The sequence below is a fragment of the Sminthopsis crassicaudata genome, chromosome X (genome assembly GCF_048593235.1).
Source record: "Sminthopsis crassicaudata isolate SCR6 chromosome X, ASM4859323v1, whole genome shotgun sequence".
Classification (NCBI taxonomy): domain Eukaryota; kingdom Metazoa; phylum Chordata; class Mammalia; order Dasyuromorphia; family Dasyuridae; genus Sminthopsis; species Sminthopsis crassicaudata.
This window is the reverse complement of record NC_133623.1, coordinates 2,678,328-2,705,374: the sequence shown is the minus strand read 5'-3', so window position 1 is coordinate 2,705,374 and position 27,047 is coordinate 2,678,328. Positions and strand designations below refer to the sequence as shown.

The following is a 27,047-nucleotide window of genomic DNA, read 5'->3' as shown; positions in this document are numbered from 1 at the left end:
GTCTCTCATTCACCCACTGACAATGTACCATTTTCTTCCCCAAACAAAGACCTGTCGGAATCGAACACAGTGCCAGGCACGTGGGAGCTAAAGAAAAGCTGGTTGATCTGTGCCTTATTGGCTACAGAGACACAATGAAGCACATCATCGACGCCCACCCCCAAAGGCGCCATGGCATCTGTCCTGGTGGGAGGGCACTGGGGGGCAGTGGGGCTCGTGACCGGCGATGGCTCTAAATAAGTCGGGTTAATAGCAGACCTGTCTCTCTTTGTTCTTAGGACATTACTGATTCCCACAAACACCTTCTTGGGCAGCTGAGCCTCAGCAGGAAACACTACCCCAGAGATCCTGCAATAATTTCTTCTTCACCACCTAAGGGAATAAGGTGCTAGAATTGGAGGGAGTTAATGCTCTTATTTATCTAGGGTTTTTTAGTTCCCATGACAACCCCATGAAGCAGGATAGCTGCAAAGATTAGCCTGATTTTAGAGACAAGAAAACGGATGCACAGAAGTAGAGTGACCTGTCCCAAGTCACGCAGCCCTGCACTGAGCTCTTTCCCCAGGATTAGCCAGCTAGGAGAGCGAGGAAGAAGTTACCAGCAGGGGCGCTGTGGAAGCACCTCAAGCCACATCCTGGGTGAGGGCCAAAGCAGGAACAAAGGTGTTTTGCAGGTGGGTTCAAGGGAGCAGGCCCTCAAATTGGAGGAGGGCACGTTAATTAGGGAGCCAGCAAGGCAGCCCCCTCCATTTCTACATCTCCTCCACCAAGGCTCAGAGCCCTCTGGGGAATATAGCCCTGGCCCTTGCCCACAGTAAGAGGGGGTTTTCTTGCAAGATTCTCCAGCCCACGGGGTCATCAAAGCAACCATTAAGAACGGTGGTCCCAATCGCTCACATGAAGAGTTTCCTCAGGCTGATGGGTATCTTGTTTCTTGGAAGATAGGTAGAGACTGACAAGAGCTCAACGTGCTTGTTGGCGGCTTTAAGAAAAAGTTAATTCTAAAATTATTTCCTGGACTAGTTCCACAGAGCCCAGAGGCAGAAAGTAGGAGCCAAGAATCATGAACTTTTTGTACACGGATGTTTTCTATTGGGATTCTTACAGCTTCAGGCCTGCTAACAAAGGCAGCAGGATTGGAGATGCCACAGTGGGCAAAATGCTCAGAGAATGGGAAGTGCTCGCGGCTTCCAAGGTCCAGCCGGCATCTGGTTAACTCAACCCAAAGCACCAAGCATTGATGAAGCTTAACCTACTGCGACCTATGTGCCAAGTGCTGGAGTAGGGAGGGGCCCCCCAAAACTAAAGGAGACGGTCTCTATGCTCGAGAAACTTCTATTCCACTGCTGCCCAGAGAGGAGGAAAACCGAAGCTCCGACGCCGGAGCTGCTGCTACCTCCTTGCTCTGGGAAGCTCTCGGCGTCTCTAAGATGAGGCTAGAATAGTGCGGGTCTCACGGGGCTGACATAAAGAAAGCTTTCTCTGGGGGTGGTTATTTGGGCACTTCTGGGTCCTGTCCAACTCTCCAGGACCCCACTTGGGGTTTTTACTGGCAAAGACGCTAAGTGGTTTGCCATTTCCTTCACCAGCTCATTTGACAGCCGAGAAAAGTGAGACAAACAGTGTCCTGACCTCAGGCTGACTTGCAGTTACTCAGATGTCATCAATGTCCTCTCAAGATCGAGGTCAGGAGTGAGCTCCTCCACCAGGCTCTCCTTGATTCTCTCCCCATGCCCCATGGCACCAAGAGCCCTCTGCCAGCATCCTCTGAGCCGGCTCTTACAAGATACGTAAAGAGCGCTGATAGGTCTTCTAAGAAGAGCATCTCCAGCCACTTAAGGCTTCCCCCAGACATTTGCTCACTCTACCTCCAAGCACACAGACCCACTCTAACCGAGCTAGCTTCCGACCCTCCTACACATCCCAGGATTTCCCACCGCGTGGCCATCGGCCTAGCTGGGTTCCCACATTTGTATCAATGGTTTGCATGAGAGGAAATAGTGTTTACCAAACTTGCAGATGACACAAAGCTGGAGGGAAGAGCTAATATGTTAGCTATATTTGGGTACAGGCAGGATCCCAAAACATCTGGACAGGCTACAAGGCTGGGCCAGATCTAGTAAAATGTACTATAATAGAGATAAATGGAATCATATACCAGGGCTCAACAAAATCAACCGTATAAATACAGGGATGGGAGAGGTTAAACACTAGTTTGTGGGAAAGATAGAGGAGCTTAATGAATCGAAAGCTCGGCATGAATCAATGGGACATCAGCATTTAAAAAAAATGGATGGGATCTTAGGCTGTGTTCACAGAGGCGCCAAGACTTGGGCTGCATGTGGGGAATACAAATCCAAGCAAAAAGCAAAACGGCTCCCATCCTCCAGGAGTTGGCATTCTAAAAGGGAGAAACAGCAATTAAAAGGAGGTTGAAAGGAGGTGGGAGGAGCCAGGAGTTCAGTTTGGGGGTCACACATTAGAAGGACCCTGCCAGGCCGGACTAAGCGCAGAAGAGGACAAGCAGAGTACAAAAGGCAGCTGAAGTGCCCAGGGGTGTCTGGCCTCGAGAAGATTAGGGAAACAAGTTTTGCCAGGGGCTCCTTCTCCCCTCTTCTCCAGCTTCTCTCTCTCAGATATCTTCTGCCACTACTACCTCCTTCACCTGTGTCTCCCATGAAGTGGTGGCCCTTCTCCTTCCTAAGGCCAATCCCTTTACACATGTACACGTGATCCTCATTCCATCCCATCTTTTGCAGCAGATTGCCTCCACATCACTGATCTCTCGCTTCTCCTGGTCCACTGGCTGCTTCCCTACTGCTTACAAACCCGCCCAAGTCTCCCCCCTCCTCAAAAACCACCGACCCGATTTCTCCATCTGCACAAGTGACATTCCCATTTCTCTTCTCCTCTTTGTGATTAAACGCCTCGAGAAGGCCATCTACACTAAGTGCTTCGGCTTCCTTTTCTCATCTCCCTTCCATCCAGCTTCACTGAAACCGCTCTCCACCCATTTAGCCATGACCTCTAATTGCCCAATCATTTTCTCCATTCTCATTTCCCAGACCTCTCTGCCAGCCTTGGAGACTGTCAATCACTTGCTTGGTGACACCCCTCCTCTCTCCGGGTTCTCTCTTCCCACCTGTCTGACACCTTAGTTTCCTTGGCTGGCTAATCCTCCAGGTCACACCCATGGGTGTCTTCTAGGGCTCTGTCCCTGGAGAATTTGGCGAACTGCCGATTTTTGTACTCTGAGCTAAGAATGGCTTTTGCATTTTTAAATAGTTTTATTGTATTGTAAAATGCAAACCCCATCCTTAGCTCACAGACTCTACAAAAACATGCAAGCAGACTGATGGTGATCTCATCAGCTCCCATGGTTTCAATTACATTTCCACACTGATGATTCTCAGATCTACTCCTTCGTTCCTAACCTCTCTCCTTACCTTCAGTCTCCCACCTTCAAAAGTTTCTTAGATGGCTCAAACTGGATGTGGCCTCCATATATTAAACTCTACAAGTGACTTCATTTTCTTTCCTCTTAAACTCTCTTCCCTTACAAACTTCCCCATTACTCTCGGTACCACTAGACCACTGTCTCCCTTTTCTCTAGACTCAAAATCCAGGCGTCATCCTTGACTCTTTTCCTTTTTCTATCATCTCCATATCCAGAGTTTCTGCCCTCTTATCATGTCTTGCATACACCCCTTTCCTGTCACCAGCCCTACCCTCATTACTTCACATCTGGACTAGTGCAACAGCCTTCTGTTTGGTCTCACCGCCACTATCTTACCCCATTCCCGCACTCAGTTATCTAATAAGCCCAACCAAGTTGTCGCCAAACTCCCACCTCTGGCCCTGTCCCCATCCCTACCCCCACCAATTCAAGAAATTCCAGTGGATCAAACCAAGATGGCAGAGCTCTCTGTCAACCCCCTCCAAATACCCTTAAATAATGACTAAGATTCTAGAGTGGCAGAACCCACAAAAAGATGGAGTGAAACCATTTTCCAGTCCAAGACAACTTAGAAAGTTGGTAGGAGAGGTCTGTTGCATCAGGATGAGAAGGAGTGGAGTCCAGCACAGACAGGGTACCAGGAAACCAGGAGCAGGCCTTGAGGCAACTGAATCAGTTTCCTGACCTCTCAGTCTCCATATGGTAAGGGGATGGAACAAGAAATCAGGAGATTTACAGGGGTTCCTTTTCTGGCGGCAGGGGGAGGACTCTGTGGCATTGCTTATATTTATATTTGGGTTGAAATCCTGGGTCTTAGTCCCAGCATTCCAGAGGAAAACTAGTGAGCAAGAGATCTTGTGGCAGCAGGGAAGCAAGGACCCTGGTCACAGTTCTAGGGTTGAAAATAGTGCTTCTGGTCACTCACAAACCAGTACATGCTACAGGAGAGTACTAAATGCACCTCTCCCTAGATCACAGCAGCTTGGAAAAACCAAAAACGTACAGATCTCCAGAATTACCTTGGAAAATGGCTGCACAAAAACCTAAAGCTCAAGAAAGTGCTTCCTCCACTTGGGACCCCAGTACAGACTAGAGTTAAAAGTCAAGAAATAGGCTGAAAAAATGTGCAAACAACAGAAAAAAAATTCTGACCATATAAAGTTAGTATAGTGATAAGGAAGCTCAAAACACACTCAGAAGAAGGCAAGAAAGTCAAAATTCCTGCATCCAAAGTCTCAAAAAAATTATGAATTGGCTTCCAGGCCATGGAAGAGTTCAAAAAAGATTTTTGAAAATCAAGTAAGAGAAGTAGAAGGAAAAAATGGGAAGAAAAATACAAGTGATGCCATAGAGTCATGAAAAAAAAAGTCAAAAGCTTAGTAAATGAGGCACAAAAAATACTGAAGAAGTATTTGACTACGGGAGAGAAGGAGAAAATTTGGAAATCAAAATTTTGGGGGGAAAAAGAACATTATAATTGCTTTTACACATGTTTGGGGAAAAAAACATTAAATAAAAAAAGAAACTCCAGTGGTTCCCCAACCCTAGAATTCAAATATACATATATATATATGTGTGTGTGTGTGTGTGTATGTATATATATATATATATATATATATATGTGTGTGTGTGTGTGTATGTATGTATATATATATATATATATATATATATATATATATATATATATGTATATATTCTCAGTTTGAAATTCAAAATTCTTCACAATTTGTCCCCCACCATGCACTCTGTGATTGGTGACACTGGCCAAATCCAGAATCCTGGAGGCACAGGTGAGGAATGAGAGCACTTCAGGCTTCTTCCCTTTCCAGCTACAATTCTATTTTCCATGATCCTCCCTAAAGCTAGTACCTGCCCTCTCTTGATTATCTCCCATTTTTCTCCTCCAAACCTTGTTTATACATAGTTGTTTCCATCTCCCCATTAGATTATAAGCTACTTGGGAGCAAGGACTGCCTTTTACCTTTCTTTGCTTCACTAACGCCTAAGGAAACAACATCTGACACGTGGTAGACGCTTAATAAAATGCTTATCGGACAGACAAAGATTTGAAAAGCTATCAGATGTAAGAAAGATTAGCCTAGGGCCCATTGTGGCAAAGAGCCCGATTAAGATTAAGGCTCGACAGTGTCTCAAAGGCAGAATAAGCTGCCTCAGACATAGCAGATTCCTCATCCTGAAAGGTATGCAAGCAGAGTGACTACTTGTGACTACTTGTCAGGCGTTCAGTAGAAGGGATTCCAAGTCAGAAGCTGATTGGACTAAGTGACCTCTGAGATATCTTCCAAATTAGTCTGATCCAATGATATTGAAGACCAACAACAGCAAGAGGGCTGTTTGCTGTGGTGACACAGAGGCAAATGCACTTCTGCACTTAAGATACCAGGATTCTAGTGCTATCCCAGCTTCTAACAAAGTGTGTAACCTCGTACAAGTCATCCATCGTACCTGCTTATGTCCTACTTCTCACTAGATAACCTTGAGCTCTTTTTGGAGCTCTTTTTCCAACTCTCATATTCTACAAAAGAGTTAAAGAACCATTATATGAAGGAATGATCGGCCAGGTTCTGTTTAGCCCCAGGTGGGCAGAAGTAGGGAAAAGAAGTGGCTAATTTGAACTCAATGCCAAGGTGGGCTTTCCCTGTCAAAATGGGCTATCAATAGTGAGCTCCCTCAAACTGGATTAAAGCCAAAGCCCAGCTGACCTCCAAGGTGCCTTCCAGCTCAAAGAGTTTAGGATTGTATGTTGCTGGCAAACCTCAACCCAAGGTCATAGAAACCTGTATCTAGAAATTTTCAAATGAGGGGACTTTATATGCATTGAAATCAATTCAATCCAGCTTAATCAAGCACTGTGATATAAAATGACAAAACCCCAAAGTTTTTCTCTTCCTCCCTTGAGAAGTCAAAAGTGTACTGAATATATATCTTCTTACCTAACAGAGAATTGATTCTGAGGCCTATTGTAGCTAGAGGGAGTTTGTCTTTTTCTCTTTAAGAGGCCCTCAGTGCTAGACCAGGACAAATATTTCAGTTAGAAAGGCTGTTACAGTCAGCGAGGAATGGTCTTGATTAGAGCATTTGAATCCCTCCCCGCCACCGACTCCAAAGCTGCCAAGTGTAAGAGACTGGCTGCCAAATGTCTCTCAGATTCATTCCCAAGAGTCAAATGATTAGGTTGTGACCTTGGAGTGGTCCTTGCCCTCCTGAGACCTCAGAATCCTCCCTCGGGAAAACGAGAGCATCGGACTAGATGATTCCAGGTGTTCCCTCTAGTTGTAAATCAGTGTGGACTGGGTTAAAGTCTTCAGTTTGAGAATGGACACCCGTCCCCCTCATTCCCTCCTCTTCAACCCCTCTCTCTCTTACGCGCTCGCGCACATTGGTGCGCGCGCGCACGCACACACACACACACAGAGGTTCCCAGCATACCTGAGATGTCAGAGCAAGATATTGAATTCTCTGGGTTGAAGGGGCCCATTGTGGCCATCCAATCTAGCCCTTTATTTTATAGAAGAGACCATGAAGGAGAACAAGAGTGATTCATCTAAAGCCATAGGGGCAATGAGTCTGCTGCAGACTTAGGGCTAAGGGAAGGAAATGAACATTTATGAAGCACCTACTATGTGCCAGGCCCTCTACCGATATTATTTCATTAAATCTAGCACCCAGAGACAAAATGTTGACCATTTTGGTCCTTTGGGACCAAAACAAAAGGGCTCAGACAATTCTGTTTGCCTTCAGAGGGATCAAGAATAGAAATTATAAAGAGGCAAGGTTTCAGCTTAACATAAGGAACATTTTGTTGATGAAAAAACTCTGTAAAAGCAGAATGCACACTGGGGGCCCCTCAAGAGAGGGCTTAAATAATGGAGGCTGCTCAAGCCACTGCTGGCTTGAAGATTCTATTTCCCAGCTCTCAGCAAAGGAAGTCAGGCTACTGTCTATGTGGTCCTGTTTTTCTTATTGTACAGAGTCAGATTCTCCCAGGCAACTTGCTCAACAGGCCAGTCAGGGCTCTGAACAGTTTCCATCATGAAAGCCTCCAGGAGGGACATAAATGAAAGTTCCCACAGACCCTCATTCAGCCATTCCTAAAAGCTCTTCTTTAGCATTAGTACCCCTCTAGTAACTCAGGCTCCTTCCACAGAGTTTGAAAGAATATGGGCCTCTTCAGTGGCTACCCCCCCACATCTGTGTCTGTCTCCCTCTCCCTCTTTTTCTTTCTGTCTTTCTCCCTCCTTCTCTCTCTTTCTCTCCCTCCCTCTTATTTCTCTCCCTTCCCCCCTCTTTCTTTCTTTCTTTCTCTCTCTCTCTGCCTCCTCCCCCCATACCTACCCACCCACCCACCCAATTTACTCTTCCGCCTTACATTTACTGTCCCCTTCTAGTATCTTTTGTCCAAATACCAAATGTTGCATTTTAGTCAGAGCTGAGAAAGCAAAAGAAGTATGAGCTGATGGGGGGGGGGGGGAGGCTCATTATTCAAATGACTCTTGTGTGTATCATGATGGGTTGAGAACCCTGAGATCTCAGGTCTAGGGTTGAAAAAAGGCCTTGAGAAGTCATCTGGCTCAACCTTCTCATGATGGGGAGCTGAAGCCCAGAAAGGAAAATGACATACGCAAGCTCATACAGGTTCTAACAAAGATTAAAGATAGCTTATCCATCAGAGGTCAGCTGTGAACCCAGGTCTCCATGTGCTCCCACATCACAGGCTTTTGGACTATTCGCCTCACATGTTTGCAAAACCCCGTGCTGTACCGAGGGCAGAGCAACCAATTCTCCATCCCAGAGAGCCAAACTTAGAGGAGACCAACAGCAGCTGCAAGATAAAGACCGAGCTGATCACTTAAGTCGGAAGCCTGTTTTTGATTTCCCTGGTCCTGTCATTCTATCAGTTTAGGAACTCTCTCTACCCAGGCAGCTGGGCACCTTCTCAATAATTTCCAGTATTAGAGAATCAGGAAGAAAAATGAGTTAATACCAGATGGCAGCCTGAGATGAAATCCTCCCTCGATTCCAACTGGTCCAAAATTCTTGGCCCTTGCCCCATGCAGTTTGGGGGAGCTGGTGATGAGTGGGGGGGCAGCTTTGACACTAGAATGGCTCTTTCCCCTCAATTCTGCCATAACTCTGGAGCTTAGATCATGAGGTCATAGCCTCCTGTCCCCTTCTCTCCTGGCAATGGCTTCAGCAGCTTTCAACTGGCACGTTCATTCCCTGGGCTCTAATACCTCTCACGAGACGCAATGCAAATGTAAGGGAATATTCTAAGGAACTGCTGCTGAGGACGAGGTGCAATAGGGGAAAGAACCAAGAGCCAGAGGCCCTGGTTCATGTGGCCGATGCTGACGTTTGCTGCTTCTCAGTTCACAGCCTCAGTTTCCCAGTTTGCTAAAATGGGAAGACTTGCCTTGCCTACCCCACTGGATAGTTAAATGAGAAATCACAATAAAGGGCTGGGGAGAAAGGAGGAGGAGGAGGAGGAGAAACAACAAAATGGCCTGGCTCTGCTTTCTGAGGCACTGATACAACATTGGGAGTGGAAGACAGGTGAGGGTTATCCTGCCAGTCTCTGGAAGGTAGTAGCTTTGGTCCCATATTTAGGGAAGAACTTACTAAGAGCTGATCATCCAAAAATAAAGCAGGCTGCCCCAAATCAGGTAATGAGCTCCCAGTGACCGAAGGAAAGACCAGATGACGGCTGAACAGGATAGCTGTAGATGAGGGATTCCCAATTTAAGGGACAGGGCTGGACTCGAGAGCTGCGGCCAAGGATCCATCGAGCTTATGGAGTGATTGGGAAGAACAACGATGGAGGACAGCTACTACGTGCAGAGAGTCATTTCCAAGGACCACACTAACAAGTCTCAACACTTCATAGGCACACTTCCCATAAAGAGCCCTAGTCAGAGGCGGCTTCATAACGCAGGATCTTATTCACTTTGCAAAGAATTCACCACGGGATTCCTGTAAAGGGTTAACTCTCTCTCTCTCTCATCCTCTCACGCCCCAGTGGACAATAATTGATTTTGCTTTTTAAAATTCAACTGAACAAACCGTGGGATATGAATGGAACGAAATCTCATTGCAGCACTCTGTTGTTGTTTAGTCATTTTTAATTGTGATTCTTCACAAGCCTTTTTGGGGTTTTATTGGCAGAGATCCTGGAGTATTTTGCCTTTTCCTTCTCCGGCTCATTTTACAGATGAGGAAACTGAGGCAAACAGGGTTAAGTAATTTGTCCACGGTGACATAGTGAGGTCACATTTGAACTCAGGCGTTCCTGACTTGAGACTGGGCACTACTCCACCCAGCCACTCAATTGTACCATAAGAAATATCAAATTAAGGGCAGCTAAGTAGTGCAGGGGATAGAGCACCAGCCCTGAAGTCAGGAGGACCTGAGTTCAAATCTGGCATCAGTCACTTAACATTTCCTAGCTGTGTGACCCTGGGCAAGTCACTTAACCCCAATTGCCTCAGCCAAAAAAAAAAAGGTCAAATTAGATGATTTTGGAGAACTGTGGGTTATACGAACTGATTCAGAGTGAAGTGAACAGAACCAGGACAATGACAACAACATTAAAAAAAAAAAAAACTTTGAAAGACTTAAGGACTCTGATCAATGGCCAAGCGTGTCTCCAGAGGACTGGTGACTAAAGCACAACCTGACAGGGAGATGATGGAATTAAGGTGGAAAAAGAGAAACGCATTTTTAGACTCGGACGCTTTGTGGCTTTGTTTTGCTTGAGTCTATTTGTGAGGCGGAGGTTTTGTTTGTTTGTTTGTTTGAATGGGAAGGGGGAATGTTGCAATAGGGTTGCCAAGAAAAAAGGGAACCATTACCAAACATGCACAGAAGAAAGTTCAGAAGGGAATACAGACAAGCAGGCTAATTTTGCAAGTTATACTGCATCGCTTTATTTTTTAAGGGAGTGGCATAAAGTGGAGGTTCACTGTTTCATAGACCTTTCTCTTTTTATGTTCTGCACGTACATGAAAATGCTCTTTCTTTTTGGTATTTAGATTCAGAAAAATTTTTTTTTTCAAATTGGGAACAAAGAATAAACTCATCGATTGGGGACACAGCTAAACAAAATGGTGAAATGTTAATGTACAATATAAAGTGATCAGGAATTGAGAGCAACATGGGGAGATTTGAATAAAGAGACAATCTACACAATGACCACAAGCAATAAGATGAAAAGAACACAAAAGAAGCCTGATGCTGAAAAACAAACACGAAGAAATATAGCACTGTCCTCTTGGCAAACAAGGACACCGTGTTCTCTTGATGATTTGGTCTTTGTTACGCTGGAACAAGCTGATGGGAAACGGAAGTCTCTGGAGCTCTCCTTCTCATGTCATTTTCCTAGGTGACTGGCTCGGATTCTTCTGAGCCAATGGAATAAAAATGGACTGAGGGGCAAGCTGCCCTAGCTTTTAATGGAGTTCTGATGTTTCCTGCCTTCCTACCTATTTAATTCTGAACGAGTCACTTCCCTTCTCATCCTGCATTTTCAATCTACAGAACAAGAGAGTCAGAGTTCCTGACTACCCAGAGAAATAACAAGATCTCTGGGTAAGACCTCGCCCCTCTCAGAGCCTTTGAAAAATGAGGGTGGACTAGATAGTTTCAGGTCCGAAATCCTATTATCCTCTGAGCAAAAAAACACGTCTCGCTGCTAAAGCTACAGCTATGTAAAGAAAAGCCAGGATCATCGGCCCCAGGCTCCATCCTTCTTCCTTAGTACATACAGTATAATGTCTAACCTTGTGACCTGTGCCAGTTGAGCAGTTCAAGGTCCCCTGAGGCTCACCAGCCCAAAGGAGAGATTTGCCCCCACTTCCTCTCCCTTCTGCTCCTTGCCAGTGGCTCTGCTTGTATTTTGCCAGCACTGAAGCTTCTTTGTCATAAAACCTCAGAATTGAACACAGAGCATCCCCAAGCCCCTCCCAGAACCGAAACACTCTAGAACACTTCTGACCAGGAGTCGCTATCCATCCCCCACTTGAAGAAACCCAACTTCTCCTTAGCCACATGACAAAATCACTCCAAATCACTAATAGAGAAATGCAAATTAAAGAAACTCTGTGATTCCAGCCCAGACTTGGCAAATTGGCAATGTTAACAAAAATGGAAGATGCCAAATGTTGAGGGGCTTAAATCACCCTTCCTGCTTCTAGCCCAGCTTCTGTAGCCTTCATGGGCTTCTAAGGGGGCTTGCCTTCCCCATCACCACCAGCAACTACTACTGATCCATTGTCACCAACCAAGAGCCTGGGAATGGCGGCATGCCCTAAACAACCAGCCTTCCTGCCTAGTCTGGAAATCCTCATGAAAAGAAAGTTATTCCCACGGAGAAGAGGCCCCCAAGTTCTTAGCCCTGTCCAATGGCTCAATGTCAGAAACTCATGATTTCATCAGTGGAAATGATATTAAAAAGACCTGAGCATCTGCTTTGCTGCTCCACCCTAAGGATCATGGGACCTTTACTTCCATGGGGCTTGCAGCTGAAACCTTCCCTAAGTGTTGTTCCTGCCCCCCCCCCCATCCCCACCCGGATAGAATGGAAGCTCGTTAAGGGCAGGGGCCATCTGACTATTGTGTTTGACTCAGCACATAGTGTGTGTGTGTGTGTGTGTGTGTGTGTGTGTGTGTGTGTGTGTATAGAGAGAGAGAACATACTTTTTTTTTTTTTTTTTTGCTGAAGCACTTGGGGTTAAGGGTGTTGCCCAGGGTCACACACCTAGGACGTGTTAAATGTTTCAGGTCACATTTGAACTCAGGTCCTCCTGACTTCAGGGCTGCTGCTCTGTCCATTGCATCACCTAGTTGCCCCAGAGAGAGCTGCAAAGAAGTTCAAACTAAGGGAGAGCTTATCAGTTGGGGAATGGTTTTTAACAAAAGATGCTACATGACTATAATGGGATACTATTGGATTATATAAGAAGTGATGAAAGATAGTTTTAGAGAAACCTGAGAAAACTAAAACCTACAAACAGATCCAGAGCAAAGTGAGAAGAAACAAGAGAACAATGTCTAGTTGATGAGCAACATTGTAAAAAGGAACAATTTTTAGAACTTCAGAATTCTGACTAGAGTGATGATCGGCCATAATTCCAGAAAACCAAGGCTGATGGCCAAGTGTGCTAGCTACCTCTTGACTGACAGGCAATGGACAAAATAGGGAGGATGTGCCACACATTGGTGGATGTGACCAACGTGGGAATTGCTCTGGCTTGACTGTGCCGAATTGTTGCAAAGATTTAGTTTTCCCTTTTTCCAGTGGAGGTTATGGGGAAAGGAGAAAAATATGGCTATATTGGAAAAACTAGCATTTAATTTTGTTAAAGAAAAAATGGAAAACAAGAAGTTTGGCTAGACCAAAGTCACTGAGTCCTGGAGGCAACAGATGTAGACAAAAGAAAAGGAAAAGGGAAAAGGGGAAAAGGAAAGGCAAAAGAGTTTTGCTGTGCCCTAAGAAATGGCCCACATGATGAAAATGGAGAAGCTTGGGAAGAACTGAAAGAACTGATACAGAAGGAAGGAAGCAATCTACATGATGATTCTGACCAGATAACCAAGAGAAAGGCAATTGACACAAACTAAGACCCTCTTTCCTGGAAGCAGGAAGCTACTTTTCCTGTTGTGGCACTGGATATTTTAAAATCAGCCGGAGTCAGGATAAGCAGAAGTCTTTATTCTTGGTCTTTTGGGCTCCCTGTCAGGGGATTAGATCTAGCAATCTCCATACCCCCTTCCTCTCTCTCCACCCCCAAAAGAATGATCCTGCCGGTCCTACTCCACCCTCTCATCTCTCTTTTCCTTCTTTGTCCACACCCACCACCAATGGAGCCAGCACAGAATAGTTGGGGAGGATCATTCTCTAAGCATATTGTCCAATTGGTAATTAGCCCTAAGTGCTGGTTACCTTGCATCTAGGTTAAATACATCAGCTCAGTTCTAGCCCTTTACATTTTCCCCCCTAAATGGAGGTACCAGGAAGAAGTGACCAATTAGAGGAAGGGGCTGCAAGAGTGTTCAAGCATGAGAAGGCTATAGAGGCACTGCTATCTTTTTAGGTTCCCAGGTCTGTGACCTTGCCATCCCTGTGATTCCTCTCTCCAGTAACCCACAGTTGCCAGATCCTATTGCTCCTAGCTCAGTCTCACTCACCTGGCACCTCTCTCTACTCACAAGGCCACCACCTCATCTCAGGCCCGTATCATCTGAGTTCTGTTTTGGAAGAGCTGAGTTTGAGCTGCCTAGAGAACATTCAGCTCAAGGTGTCCAAGCAGTGACGAGGGACTGAAGCACAACCAAGAGACTGAGATCCAGATCTGGGAAGCTATTGCATAGAAATGATCCCAACCAATGGGAGGCGACGAAGTCACCAAGTGAGAGAACGTGGGGAGAGCTGAGAACATAGCCCAGAATGGGGCCTTAAGGGACACCCGATTAGGAAGCATAACGTGAATGACAAACCACAGAGAGGATGAGGAGCAGTGAGACAGGGAGGAAGCGAACCAAGGGAAAGCCGTATCACAAAAACCCAGAGAAGGGCATCTGGGTATCCAGGAAGAAAGAATGATCAGCAGCACCAAATGCTACAGAAAAGCCAAGAAGGGGAAAGACTGAGAAAAGATCCTCTTAGCTATTAAAAGATTATTGGTGACTTGGGAAAGAAGCATTGCTGAGTGATGAGGTCGGACACTGGATTGCAACAGGCGGGGAGACTGAAAGAAGTAAACACAATGAATGTGGACTGCTCCTTGGCTATGATTTGGGAAGTGAATTGGGAAATATGAAAAGAAAGTGACTGAAACCTCGCTCTCCTTGGGCCAGAGATTCCACCAGTAAGCATATACCTCCAGGAGGCCAGAGGCAAGTCCCCCTATGTGCCCAAATAGTCCTAGCAGCACTTTTGGAGGGGAGCAAAGAACTGCAAACAAAGAAGACGCTCATCCACTGGGGAAGGCCTAAACAAACTGTGGGGTATGAAGGTAAAAGGAGCTTGCTGTGCCCTAAGAAATGGCCACCATGATGGAAATGGAGAAGCCTGGGAAGAACTGAAAGAATTGATCCGGAATGAAGTAAGCAATCTACAAGATGACTCCCACGTCAGAAACAATTGAGAGTGAGTGTTCCATGTGACTAATATGGAAATGGGTTTTGACCTCACAGGAATAAATCAATATCACATTGTTTGTAATGAAAAAAAAGTCAGAGGAAGGTGGTCTAAGTGTACCTGATTTAAAGCTATATTATAAAGCAACAGTCACCAAAACCATTTGGTATTGGCTAAGAAATAGACTAGTTGATCAGTGGCATAGGTTAGGTTCACAGGACAAGATAGTGAATAAAAATAGCAATCTAATCTTTGACAAACCCAAAGATCCCAAATTTTGGGATAAGAATTCATTATTTGACAAAAACTGCTGGGAAAACTGGAAATTAGTATGGCAGAAACTAGGCATGGACCCACATTTAACACCACATACTAAGATTAGATCAAAATGGGTCCAAGATTTAGGCATAAAGAACGAAATCATAAATAAATTGGAGGAACATGGGATGGTTTACCTCTCAGACTTGTGGAGGAGGAAGGAGTTTGTGTCCAAGGGAGAACTAGAGACCATTATTGATCACAAAATAGAACATTTTGATTACACCAAATTAAAAAGTTTCTGCACAAACAAAACTAATGCAAACAAGATTAGAAGGGAAGTAACAAATTGGGAAAAAATTTTTACAGTTAAAGGTTCTGATAAAGGCCTCATCTCCAAAATATACAGAGAATTGACTTTAATTTATAAGAAATCAAGCCATTCTCCAATTGATAAATGGTCAAAGGATATGAACAGACAATTTTCAGATGATGAAATTAAAACTATTTCCACTCATATGAAAGAGTGTTCCAAATCACTATTGATCAGAGAAATGCAAATTAAGACAACTCTGAGGTATCATTACACACCTGTCAGATTGGCTAAGATGACAGGAACAAATAACGATGAATGTTGGAGGGGCTGTGGGAAAACTGGGACACTGATGCATTGTTGGTGGAGTTGTGAAAGAATCCAACCATTCTGGAGAGCAATCTGGAATTATGCCCAAAAAGTTATCAAAATGTGCATACCCTTTGACCCAGCCATACTACTACTGGGCTTATACCCCAAGGAACTACTAGAGAAGGGAAAGGGTCCTGTATGTGCCAAAATGTTTGTGGCAGCCCTTTTCATAGTGGCTAGAAGTTGGAAGATGAATGGATGTCCATCAATTGGAGAATGGTTGGGTAAACTATGGTATATGAATGTTATGGAATATTATTGTTCTATAAGAAATGACCAACAGGAGAAATACAGAGAGGCTTGGAGAGACTTACATCAACTGATGCTGAGTGAAATGAGCAGAACCAGAAGATCATTATACACTTCAACAATGATACTGTACGAGGATGTATGCTGATGGAAGTGGATTTCTTCAACATAGAGAAGAACTAATCCAATTCCAATTGATTAATGATGGACAGAACCAGCTACATCCAGAAAAGGAACACTGGGAAATGAATGTAAACTGTTATTTTTACCTTCTGAATCCAATTCTTCCTGTGCAACAAAAAAATTCGGTTCTACACACATATATTGTATCTAAATTATACTGTAATATATTTAACATATATAAGACTGCTTGCCATCTGGGGGAGGGGGTTGGGGGAGGAAGGGAAAAAATCTGAATAGAAGTAAGTGCAAGGGATAATGTGGTAAAAAATTACCCATGCATATGTACTGTTAAAAAATGTTATAATTATAAAATAAAATAAAAAATTAAAAAAATAATAATATAATAAAAAAAAAAAAAAAAAAAAAAAAATATCACATTGTTTGCCTTGTCAGCTGTGGGAGGAAAGATGCGAATTTCAAACTCAACATTTGATTTTTTTACGTGTAATTATTTTATTTAATTTTTATATTAATGGTATATGAGTTTTCCCATTACAAGATGGTTTTCAACATTCATTTCTGCAAGATTTGAAGTTGCAATTTTTTTCTCCTTCCCTCCCCAAGATAGCAAGCAAACCAATATGGGTTATATACATACCATCAACTCCTGAATGTGCTTCCACACGAGGCACGTTGGGAAAGAAAAATCAGAACAAAAGTGGAAAACAACAACAAAAGAGTGAAAATATTTTGCTTCGATCCATGTTTGGTCTCCATAGTTCTTTCTCTGCACGTGGATAGCACTCTCTACCATAAGTCTACTGAAGTATCTTGGATCATTGTATTGCTGAGAAAAGCTAAGTCTGCCATAGTTCATCTCGTTTTTACTGTGCACAGTGTTCCCCTGGTTCTGCTCATTTCACTCAGCATCAGTTTGTGTAAGTCTTTCCGGGCTTTTCTGAAATGAGCCTGCTCTTCATTTCTTACAGAACAATAATATTGCATGGCATTCATATACCATCACTTATTCAGCCATTCCCTGATTGAGGGCATCCACTCAATTTTCAATTCCTTGCCACCAGAAAAAAGGGCTGCCACAAACGTTTTTGCCCATGTGGGTCCTTCTCCCTCTTTGATGATCTCTAAGATACAGACCCAGTAGTGAGACGGCTGGATCAAAGAGTATGCAAAAGTTTGGGCCTAGTTCCAGATTGCTCTCCAGAATGGTTGGGTCAGTTTGCAACTCCACTAACAATGCATCAGTGTCCCAGCTTTCCCACATCCCCTCCAACATTTATTGTTATCTTTGCTTGCCATCTTAGCCAATCTGAGAGGTATAAAGTGGTACCTCAGAGGGGTCAAGCTCATCGTTTTAGAGAATGAATGTTAAAAATATTTTAAAATGTCAATGAGAAATAGTTAATAAAAGAAATAAAAATATTTTAAGAGTTACAAAAAATCAATAGAGTCCCAAAGAAGAGACATGAGAAGCAGGGTCTATGTGAAATCAACACACTCATCCATTTTGCTGACTTCCCCCTCTTCATCCTCTTTTTCATCTTTTCCAAAATAACTCTTTGTTCTATGAGCTGTCTCTCTCAAAGTGGGGAGGGAGAAAATACAGGAAGAACTATAAGTGAGATAAAAACAAAATAACAATGTCTTGTTAAAAAGACAAAAACAAAGGAGAGCAGCATAAGGTGAGAGCTTGGAAGAGCCTCTTTCTCATCACCACCAAATTAAGTCTCTCCTCCCTCACTCATGCCCAGCTTTGTGCACTAGAAAGATTGCTCTTGGATCCAACATCCTAAGGAGAACAAGAAGAAAGAAGCAAGGAGAAGGAGGAGGAGGAGGAGGAGCCTAGGCTAGGGAGCCAGAGTTGTGCCTGCTCTATCACAGAGCAGATCACTCCCACACACAGCTTGAGACAAATAAACAAATCATTTAGTTTTCATCCTTAGCCAAGAACTAAAGAGTGCTCCTTGGGAGCTTCATGTGCCTCCGCACACACCTTCCTTGTCTTCCCTCACACCCAGTATCGGCTCTCACCAAGATAAAAGACCCAATACCCCTGGGAGTCCCCCTGGCCCTTCCGAAGATGCTCTCATGCTGGAGAAGACCACACACTTAAGCTAGATTTCCAGTTAATCACTTGCTGTCCTGGCTGACGCAAATTCCCAAATGGCCATGATCTCATGGATATGGACATTCCTTCCAGGGCTGCAGATCTTAGCCCACCCAGGCCTCCTCACACTGAGCCCTCCCGGTCTGTGTCCTCCCGCCCAGCAAGCTGGGGCCTTGCCTCGTGAGATCCCTGCAGACCAGGTGAGCACCTGGAGCTAGTGTGACCCTAGTGACAGATGCTCTCAGAGTCCACAGGGTAAGGTGGGGAGATGACATGGAAACAAATATGTTCAAAGGAGATCTGACTATGATAAATTGGAGATCATTTTAAAAAGAAAGAAATCATTAACACTAAGAGGGATTGGGAAAGGTTTCCTGCAGAAGGTGGGATGTAGGCTAGAAAATGAAGGAAGTCAGGGAAAGCAGGAGGTGGCAATGAGCATTTCGGGCAGGCAGCTCAGGGCAAAGGCCTGGAGGCAGGAAATGGAGGAATAGCAAAGAGTTCAGTATCCCTGGATCACAGAGTACATGATGAGGGAGAGGGATAGAAGAAGATACAAAGGTGCTGGGGAGTGGAGCCTTGGCCAGGCAATTGGAGGATTTTCCATTTGCTCCTAGAAGCCCTACGGAGCCCCTAGAGTTTATCGGGTAGGGGAATGAAATAGGCAGATGGGCACTTTAAGAGAATCAGTTCTAAGATCTCAGAAGGCAGGAACCTTGAGACTCTTGGTCCTTCATTTCTCCCATGGCACCTTGTGCAGAACGGCAATCCCAACTGTGCGGGATGAATACATACGGGGACCTGAAGCAGAGCTGGGGAAAACAAAGCCCTGAGCTGAAGTGAACACGGCCCCGAACAGTATTAGCACGGTCAACGAGCACTGTGCTGAGCTCCACACAAATGCAAGTAACAAGAGAGATGGTCATTGGCCAGGTAGGAAGGTGCCCAGGAAACAGAGGCCTGGCTCCTAGTTGCAGAGAAGTGCCTGACAGTGAATGTTTTAGGGTAGCAACTTCCTCCCCTATGCAAAGCTCAACCCGTTGACAATTTAGGGAATTGGATTTAGAGGGGGTACCCAAGTTCCAAGGGGTTCCGTGATTTGCCCTCCTCGAAGGCAGAAGTAGATTGCAGGTCTTTCTGACTCCCGTTTCCCACTATTCCATCACCCAACAATAACGATGATGATGATGGTAATGATGGCGACAATGACAATACCTAGCATTTATATGGTACTTTAAAGTTTTCAAAGAATTTATTTTCATTCTCACAATAACTCGGGGAGGTAGGTAGTATTATTATCCCCATTTCACAGATGGAGAAACTGAGGCAGACAGATGTTAAGGGACTTACTCAGAGTCACACAGCCAGAGAGTAGATTTAAATTCAGATCTTCTCGCCTTAGGTGCAGCTCTTTACAGAGTGGTACTACCCTCTATTGCCACAAGACAGGATAAGACCTGTGATTTCACCAGCGTAGGAAACCCCCTCTGTGAATGTAGGGCAGTACCTTCTCAACAACTTCCAGCTTAGACAACAGACTGGGGCCCTAAGAATTAGAGTGACTTGACCAGGGTCACAGAGTCAGCTGAGTGTCACAAGGGGGTCTTGACCTCAGAGCCTTTCGGCTTTAAGGACTGTTCATTGTCCAGTACTTCACACTGCTTCTCAGAGGATACAAGAAAACAAACAAACAAACAAACAAAAACTTTGGAAGCTAAAATGGCTGTATAGCATAGGGATCCTACTGACCCAGTTAGTAGACTGAAAGGGCAAGAGGGCGTCGATGTGCTTACACTGAATTATCAGGTCCCTAAGAACCTTACAGATATCTCCAGCTGGATGTTCAGTAGACATCTTAAATTCGACACGTTCAAAACTGACCTCGTTACCTCCCCCAATGCTGGAGAGGGAGGGCAGCACTAGCCTCCCATCCCTCAGGCTCCCAAACTCGGAGTCGTCCTGGGATCTCTCGCCCCGATCCCCCATGCAAGCTGTTGCCAAAGCTGGTTGAGTTCACCTTTGGAACAGCTCTCACAATGCCCCGACCCTGGCACAGGCCCTCACCTTTGGCAGTCTGTAGGTCAAATGTATGGGACTGCTATTTTGAGTAGCATCTAGACTACTGCAATAGTTGGGAAGGGCTGGCTGCCTCTAGGCTCTCCCTACTGCAATCCACCCTCCACTTGGCTCTATTAGCTTCCTAAAGCCCCCTACTCAATAACTCCAGTGGTTTCTCCAGCCTCCAGAATCAGATACAAAACGCTCTAGTTGGCTTTCAAGGTCCTTTATAACCTGCCCCCCTTCCCAGTTTTCTTCACCTTTACTCTCTGATACACACTCTTCAATCCAGTGACATGGAACCTCCTTGCTGTTCCACCCCCAAGACCCTCCATCTCCCAAATCTGGGCATTTTCACTAGTTGGTCACTGCCCCCCTGCCTGGAATGGCCTCTTCCTCAGCTCTGCCTCCTGGCTTTTCTAGCTGCCTTCACATCCCAGCTAAAATCCCTCCTTCTACAGGAAGCTTTTCCCAATCCCTCTTCATTCCAATGCCTTCCTCCTGTCGATTAGTTCCTAGTTATCTTGCATCTAGCTTGTTTGAAGTTAGCTGTCAGCATGTTGTCTCCCCCTTTAGACTGTGAACTTCTCCAGGGGTAGGGCTATTTTTTTTTTTTGCTTTTCTTTGTACTTAGAGTGTTTAGCATAGTGCTTGGCACACAATAGGTGCTTAATAAATGTCTATGAACTGACTGATTTTACTCATCTCTCCCAACCAGACTTAAGGGATGATACATAGGAGATGCCATATTGGGTCAGACCAAGGGGCGAGTATCTTGCCTAGCAGCTGTAAGTAATCAAGAGACATTTTGTAAGAAGAGGTAGCTACCTAAGCTTATCATGTGCAGGGGGGAGAAACATGCCCCATGCCCCATACCATCCCCACTTCCTGAATTCTTTGCCAGGTAGTTAACTCATCCATCCAATCTTTTTTTTTTTTTCTTTTTAATAAGAGCTTTTTATTTTCAAAATCCATGCAACAATAGTTTTCAAACATTCACCCTCGAAAAACCTAGTGTTCCAAATTTTTCTCCCTTTCTTTCCCCACCCTCCTTCCCTAGACAGCAATTAATCCAATATAGGTTAAACATGTGCGATTCTTCTAACTGTATTTTTCCAAATACCCTGCTGCACAAGAAACATCAGATCAAAAAGGAAAAAAAGGCAAGCGAACAAATAACAAAAAAAGGTGAAAATCCTATGTTGTGATCCACATTCAGTCCCTATAGTCCTCCCTCTGGAGGTAGATGGCTCTGTCCATCACAAGTCTGTAGGAATTGGCCTGAACCACCTCATTGTTGAAAAGAGCCAAGTTCATCAGAGTTGATCATCACCGAATCTTGTTGCCGTGTACAATGATTCTGCTCACTTCCCTTAGCATCAGTTCAGGTAAGTCTCTCCAGGTCTTTTTGCAATCATCCTGCCGATCGTTTCTTACAGAACAATAACATCCCATAACATTCAGAGATTGTAACTTATTCAACCATTCCCCAACTGCCGGGCATCCACTCAGTTCCTCGCCACTACATAAAGGGCTGCTGCAAATATTTTTGCACATGTGGGTCCTTTTCCCTTTTTTATGATCTGGGATACAGAGACACTGCTGGATCAAAGGATATGCACAGTTGGATGGCCCTTTGGGCATAGTTCCAAATTGCTTTCCAAAATGGTTCACCCATGCAATCTTTTACAAACTTCTCTATCCCATCTTTACCTATCCCACCTCTTGGAGTAATAGATGCTAAAGATAAAATTCTCAGCTACTCAAAATAGCAGTTCCATACATTTGACCTACAAACTTCAAAAGGTCTGTCCTAAACAGAGTCCCAGCAAGCCCCTCATCCTGTCTATACAATGCATAAATTCAGAGCTAGTCACGTTTCCTTTGAGCCCTGATCATTCCGAATTCGAGAGGCTTTGGCTTTGTAGTCTCTCCTTATACTAAAAATGCTCCAACCCCTCCCAGGCCCCAGCCATTTAGCGATCTTCTTTGGGAACATCTCCAGCTGTTGTGTCTTACTGGAAGGGCATTAGCAACCAGAAGCACCTCTGGTACCCTCCTCCTTCCCCCCCCCCCCAGTTTTGTACCAGGGGAAGATCATGTTTCCTGCTTTCCCATCATTGCCTGTATTCTTGGCCTTTGGGGCCCAGCAGGACACTGGGCCAGGAGCTTCAGACAACAGCCTACAATAGCTCCTAAAGCCTGGGTTGCAGCCAAGAACTCAGAGGCAATCATCTTATGTGGAGTTTGAAAGTATGTTGTTGGGGGAAAGTTTTTTGGATCTGGAATCACAGGATCAGGATTTCAGTCTCAGCTCTGCCCTTAATGCCTGGGAGACTTTAGGCAAGTCAATTACCTTCTCAGAGCTTCAGTTTCTCCCTCTATAAAATGAGGGGGTCTCTTCTAGCTCCAAGCCTCTGGTGCCTAAGTATATTACTTCATCATACACCGGTATCTGGTGTCTTCCTGAGATTTTCTAGGAGTTTCTCCCCCATTCATTTGTCTCTGCTACAAGGCATACTGGAATATGCACATTTCTCATCTTTCTCTCCCCAAGAGCCACTGCTGCCACAGCAGCTGTTTGTTTTGAAAAATAAAATATGAAAATCCGACCTATGCGGCCAGAACCCAAAAAGCTGTTTACTTCCCTATTTGTGAATCCATATCTGTCAGCACATACTATAATTATATATCCCAGTCCAGAAAGCAGAGGACACCCTAGAGCACCAAAAACTGGATCCAGAACTTCACAGGAGCCATTGGATTAGAAATGGATCAACTTGGACACTCACTGAAAACTCAAAGCATTGCCTTCAAGATCCACAGACGTTTACCTAAGCTAATGTTTAAAGGTGCCTGAGTTTTCCTGAGAGCATCAAAGTTTCAAGGAAAATGGGGAAGTTGCAGCTGAAATCAGTCCAGCTAACAAGATCCTCTCTCTGACCCTGAAAGGGGCACGCTAGCTTACTCAAGAGGAAGATCAAGTATTAGCGTGCTTGTGTCTGCAGCACACTAGTGAGAAAGACAGCATAGTTTCAGGCCTAAGAGGAAGGTAGAAGTAAACTTATGCAGGACGGTATGAAATGCTCTAGGACAACAGATAACCCAAACCCATCAGTCCCGGCTTCCTTTCTCCAAGAACAGAAGCTCCAGCAAGCCAATGTTCAGATATTCTGTTGATCAACAGACTATAAACATGGGATTGTCTATAATTTGGATGTCAAAAAGGATACTGAAGTCCTTTACCCTTCCATAATGGTTCAGTTACTAGAAAGGAAGGTTGAAGGAGGGGGAAGAAAGTTATTTAAAGGACCAAAATCTCAGTTATCATTTTGCCACAGTGTGTAAAGTTTCAAGCTTAGCAAGTTCACTTTTCTTGTCCTCTTTGATCAGCCCTTCTATAAGTTGGAGTCTGCTAGCAAAGCAAGAGAAGCTCCAAAGTAACTTCACAATCTCAACCAGAGAAAGTTTCAGCCTTAGAGTTTCAGCAACATTCAGTTTTCCTCAATGGTAATTAATGCTCAGCTCCACAGCCATGTGAATACATGCCCACCTGCACTCTTGACAGTAAGGTACTGAGTTCTTACATTTCGGAGAGAATGCCAGGGTCACCCTTGGCCTTTTAAGCACCTGACTGACCCCACTTGCCCCCTTCTTCCCAAGAGATCACAACATGAGTGCTCTACGATCAAGCCAGAAGTCTGTGTTACTGCATTTATTACACTTTACAAACAATTCCATTTCAATAGAATGGCTCTCCATGTACCCTCAAAGGGTTAATGATGAGGGGAGAAAAAAAGTAAGCTTTAAAAGTTGACCAGTTCAAACCAAACCCCCAGAAAGTTCATATATACATAATAGAGTTTCTTGCTAGACTGCCTCTGGCTCCTGTGGGGAGATCTCATTTCTTTAGCATGTGGCTACTGGACATCCCCCCTCCCATCCTCAGTCCCCAGAGACAAAGACAACACGCAACAAGGTGGAAGGGAAGTTCCCCCCCCCCCCAGACTTTAAAAATAGCTTGGAAGTAGAGAGCTCTTCCCATGCAATGACCCAGCTAGTATGGCTCTCAAATTGCAGGTAAAAACCAAATCATCTCACATGGTCTGACATGAAGTTGGTTAAAAAGTTACTTCCCTGAGGCACACAGTACTCACTTAAGCTGTTGGCAGCTGGCCGCTGCTGGCAGCCTTGTAGCTGCTCTTAGCAGTAGTAGTTGCCCTGAAGCATGAAGCTAACCAGTACCTCCAAGGGACCTGCCTCCACTCCCTGGTTAGTTCAACGACTTTGCCATTTGCTTTGCAACTGACTTAATGAGTTTGCCAGTTATTTTGTGATTGGACTGAGTTGCTTTCCAACTGACTTAGTTTTTTGGCCAGGTACTCTCTGACTAACTTAGTGAATTTTTTTCCCAAGTCCTCTGTGACTGACAGTGACAGTTACTTTTTCAGTTAACTGAGCTTCCTTAAATCAACTGACTTGAATTACTTTTCCAGTTGGGCTGTGACTTAATGAATTACTTTGAGTTACTTTGCCAGTTACTTTGTGATCGACTTTGTGATCGACTTTGTGATCGACTTTGCGATCAACTTTGTAACTTTGCCAGTTACTTTTTGACCAACTTTGTAAATTACTTTGCCAATTGCTTTGTGACCAACTTTATAAGTAATTCTGTAGGTTACTTTGTGATCAACTTATAAGTTACTTTTCCAGTTACTTGGTGACCAACTTTGTAAGTAACTTTACCAGTTACTTTGTCTATTACTTTGTGACGGACTTAAATGAGTTTTGTCAGTTATTTAGGGACTTGGGTACATTGGCAATTGTAGGCAGGGAGCAGGTGGGTAGCCCCCTTCCCTCCCTCCTTAGGTCGCCCTACAGGAGGGGTGACTCACCTGCTGCGGGTCCCCTGGGCCGGGGAGAAGTGGCGGTTTCCTGGGCTCGGGTTCGGGTGGTGGCAACAGCTGCTGCTGCTGCTGCTGCTGCTGCTGCTGCTGCTGCTGCTGCTGCTGCTGCTGCTGCTGTTGCTGCTGCTGTTGGAGTTGATGTGGCAGCTGCCCGCGTTGGCGGCGGCGGCGGGCGGCCAAGGAGTCCCGGGAGGCATCGACTGTAGCGTCGGGGGGTCCGGCGGGCGGCCCGGCGGGGGGCGGGGGGCGCGGCGAGCCTCGGCGGCTAACTCTCGCCTCAGCTCAGAGCGCAGTTCCAGGTAAGCAGCAGAGCGTCAGCAGGTGGAGGGCCAGCCGACAGCGCGAAGAAAGCCAGAAAGAGGCGGCAGCTGCTCCCGGCGCCCGCCAAAGTCGGGCCCCCGCGACAGCCGCAGCCCCGCTGGCTGGCCCGGCGGCGGCCCGGCCCGGTGACCGGCCCGCCGATTGGCCCGGGATCCCCTCGCGCCGTTGCCGCCTCTTGGGCGAAACCCATGGCCTCCGGGGGGCCTCCCGCACTTTTCGCACGCACGCACGCCCGTCAGTCCGCCCGGGAGGCCCGCGGGCCCCGCGCCGCCGCCGCCGCCGCCGCCGCCGCCGCCGCCGCCGCCGCCGCGTCTGCTCGCTTGGGCCGGCACTCTCGGAAGGAGCCCTGTCAGGCGCGTCTACTGAGCGGCCATGGGCCTGGGGCTCGGGGCATCCGCGGCCGCTGCACCTCGGACGCACACACGCACCGACGGACCGACGGACCGACGGACCGACAGACGGACGAGGCGGCTGCGGCGGCTGGGCGGGCCGGAGTGGGGAGCAGCCGCGTGTGCGGCCCCACTCCGCGGGAGGGGGGGGCGGGCGGAGGGAGGCGGGGGCGCGGCCTGTCCCCGCCCCGCAGCCTCGGAGCGACGGCTGCACTGCCCTATCGGCGCCGCCTCTCGGCGCCCGGCGCCCCGCCCCCTCACGACTCCACCCCAGCTCCTCGCTCAGGGGGCGGGGTCGGGCCGCGTGCGACCCCGCCCCAGACTGCTCGCTCCTCCCCCCGCTTCCCGCTTTTCCCGTTCCCGTTGGCGGGAGAGGCTGCCCTTCAGCTCGGGACCCCGCCTCCAGTTAACCCTTGGGCGCCTGCCAGGGGGAGGCTAGCCCCAACGAGTGGCGCTCTGGAAAGTCGAGCTCCGGTCCCGTGCCCGGTTCGGTCGCTAAGGGACAACAGGAGCTGGATCGCCCCTCGATTTCCCCTCGACGCTCCGTGCCTGCCCCGCACACAGCGGGCGCCAACTAAGTGCTCGCGGACCCCAATCTAGTGGAGAGCGAGCTTTGGGCGGAGAAAAGTTTGCTCGTCACCTCCCAGTGCCCCCACCTAACCCAGCGCAGCCCTTCTCGGTCGCTTTCTCCCTTCCAGGGATTTCACAGACCAAGTAATTAAAACAGTTATGGCTTTGGAATGAAACCTGCCAGCCAGGGCCGAGGTCCAAGCCGCAGGCAGCTGGCGCACCGACGAAGCCGGGACAGGAATCCCAGGAGCAGCCGCGGCCTGGGAGCCAAAGGCGGGGGGCGGGAGGGGGGGAGAGAAGAGAGAGGGAGGGGGGGACCACCACAGACACAGAACCCAGAAGGAACACAAGGGACCCAGTCTTGGGGCCAGCCCGAGGGAACTGCAGAGGGCCAGGGGCTGAGGGAGGCAGTCTGACAGAGACGGATACAGTGGGAGCCGGGCACCCGCTCCCGGGGCCAGCCCGAGGGGCCTGAGCTAGCCGTTCATTCATTCACTAGCACTCCCGGAGATTCTGGAAGGGGAGTGGATGGGGGCAGGACACTTCCTTTTACTAGGATGTGAGAATGCTGGCTGGAGCCACCAGGAAATCTGGATTTTCGCTCTCTCTCTGGCACTACCTACGTGAGCCTGAACGAATGCCTCCCCATCGCCCCCCCCTCCCCATTTCCTCATGGCGAAGTGAAGGCTCTGGGCTAACTAAGGTCTCTGAGGTCCCCTTCCAGCACGGACGGCTTAGCTCCTGGGGTCT

At 46.5% G+C, this 27,047-nt stretch overlaps 1 protein-coding gene across 1 annotated transcript in view; it reads right to left on the bottom strand.

Moving 5' to 3' along the window:
- The window catches only part of EDA (ectodysplasin A), a 173,428-nt gene extending 147,900 nt beyond the window's left edge, over nt 1–25,528 (bottom strand). Inside the window, exons 1-2 of the mRNA XM_074277650.1 lie at nt 25,348–25,528; nt 25,006–25,298 (exon numbers count right to left, since the gene is read on the bottom strand). Of these exons, the coding sequence (XP_074133751.1) occupies nt 25,006–25,298; nt 25,348–25,528 (474 nt within the window). The remainder of the gene's footprint in view (nt 1–25,005; nt 25,299–25,347) is intronic.
- Nucleotides 25,529–27,047: the final 1,519 nt, after the last annotated feature.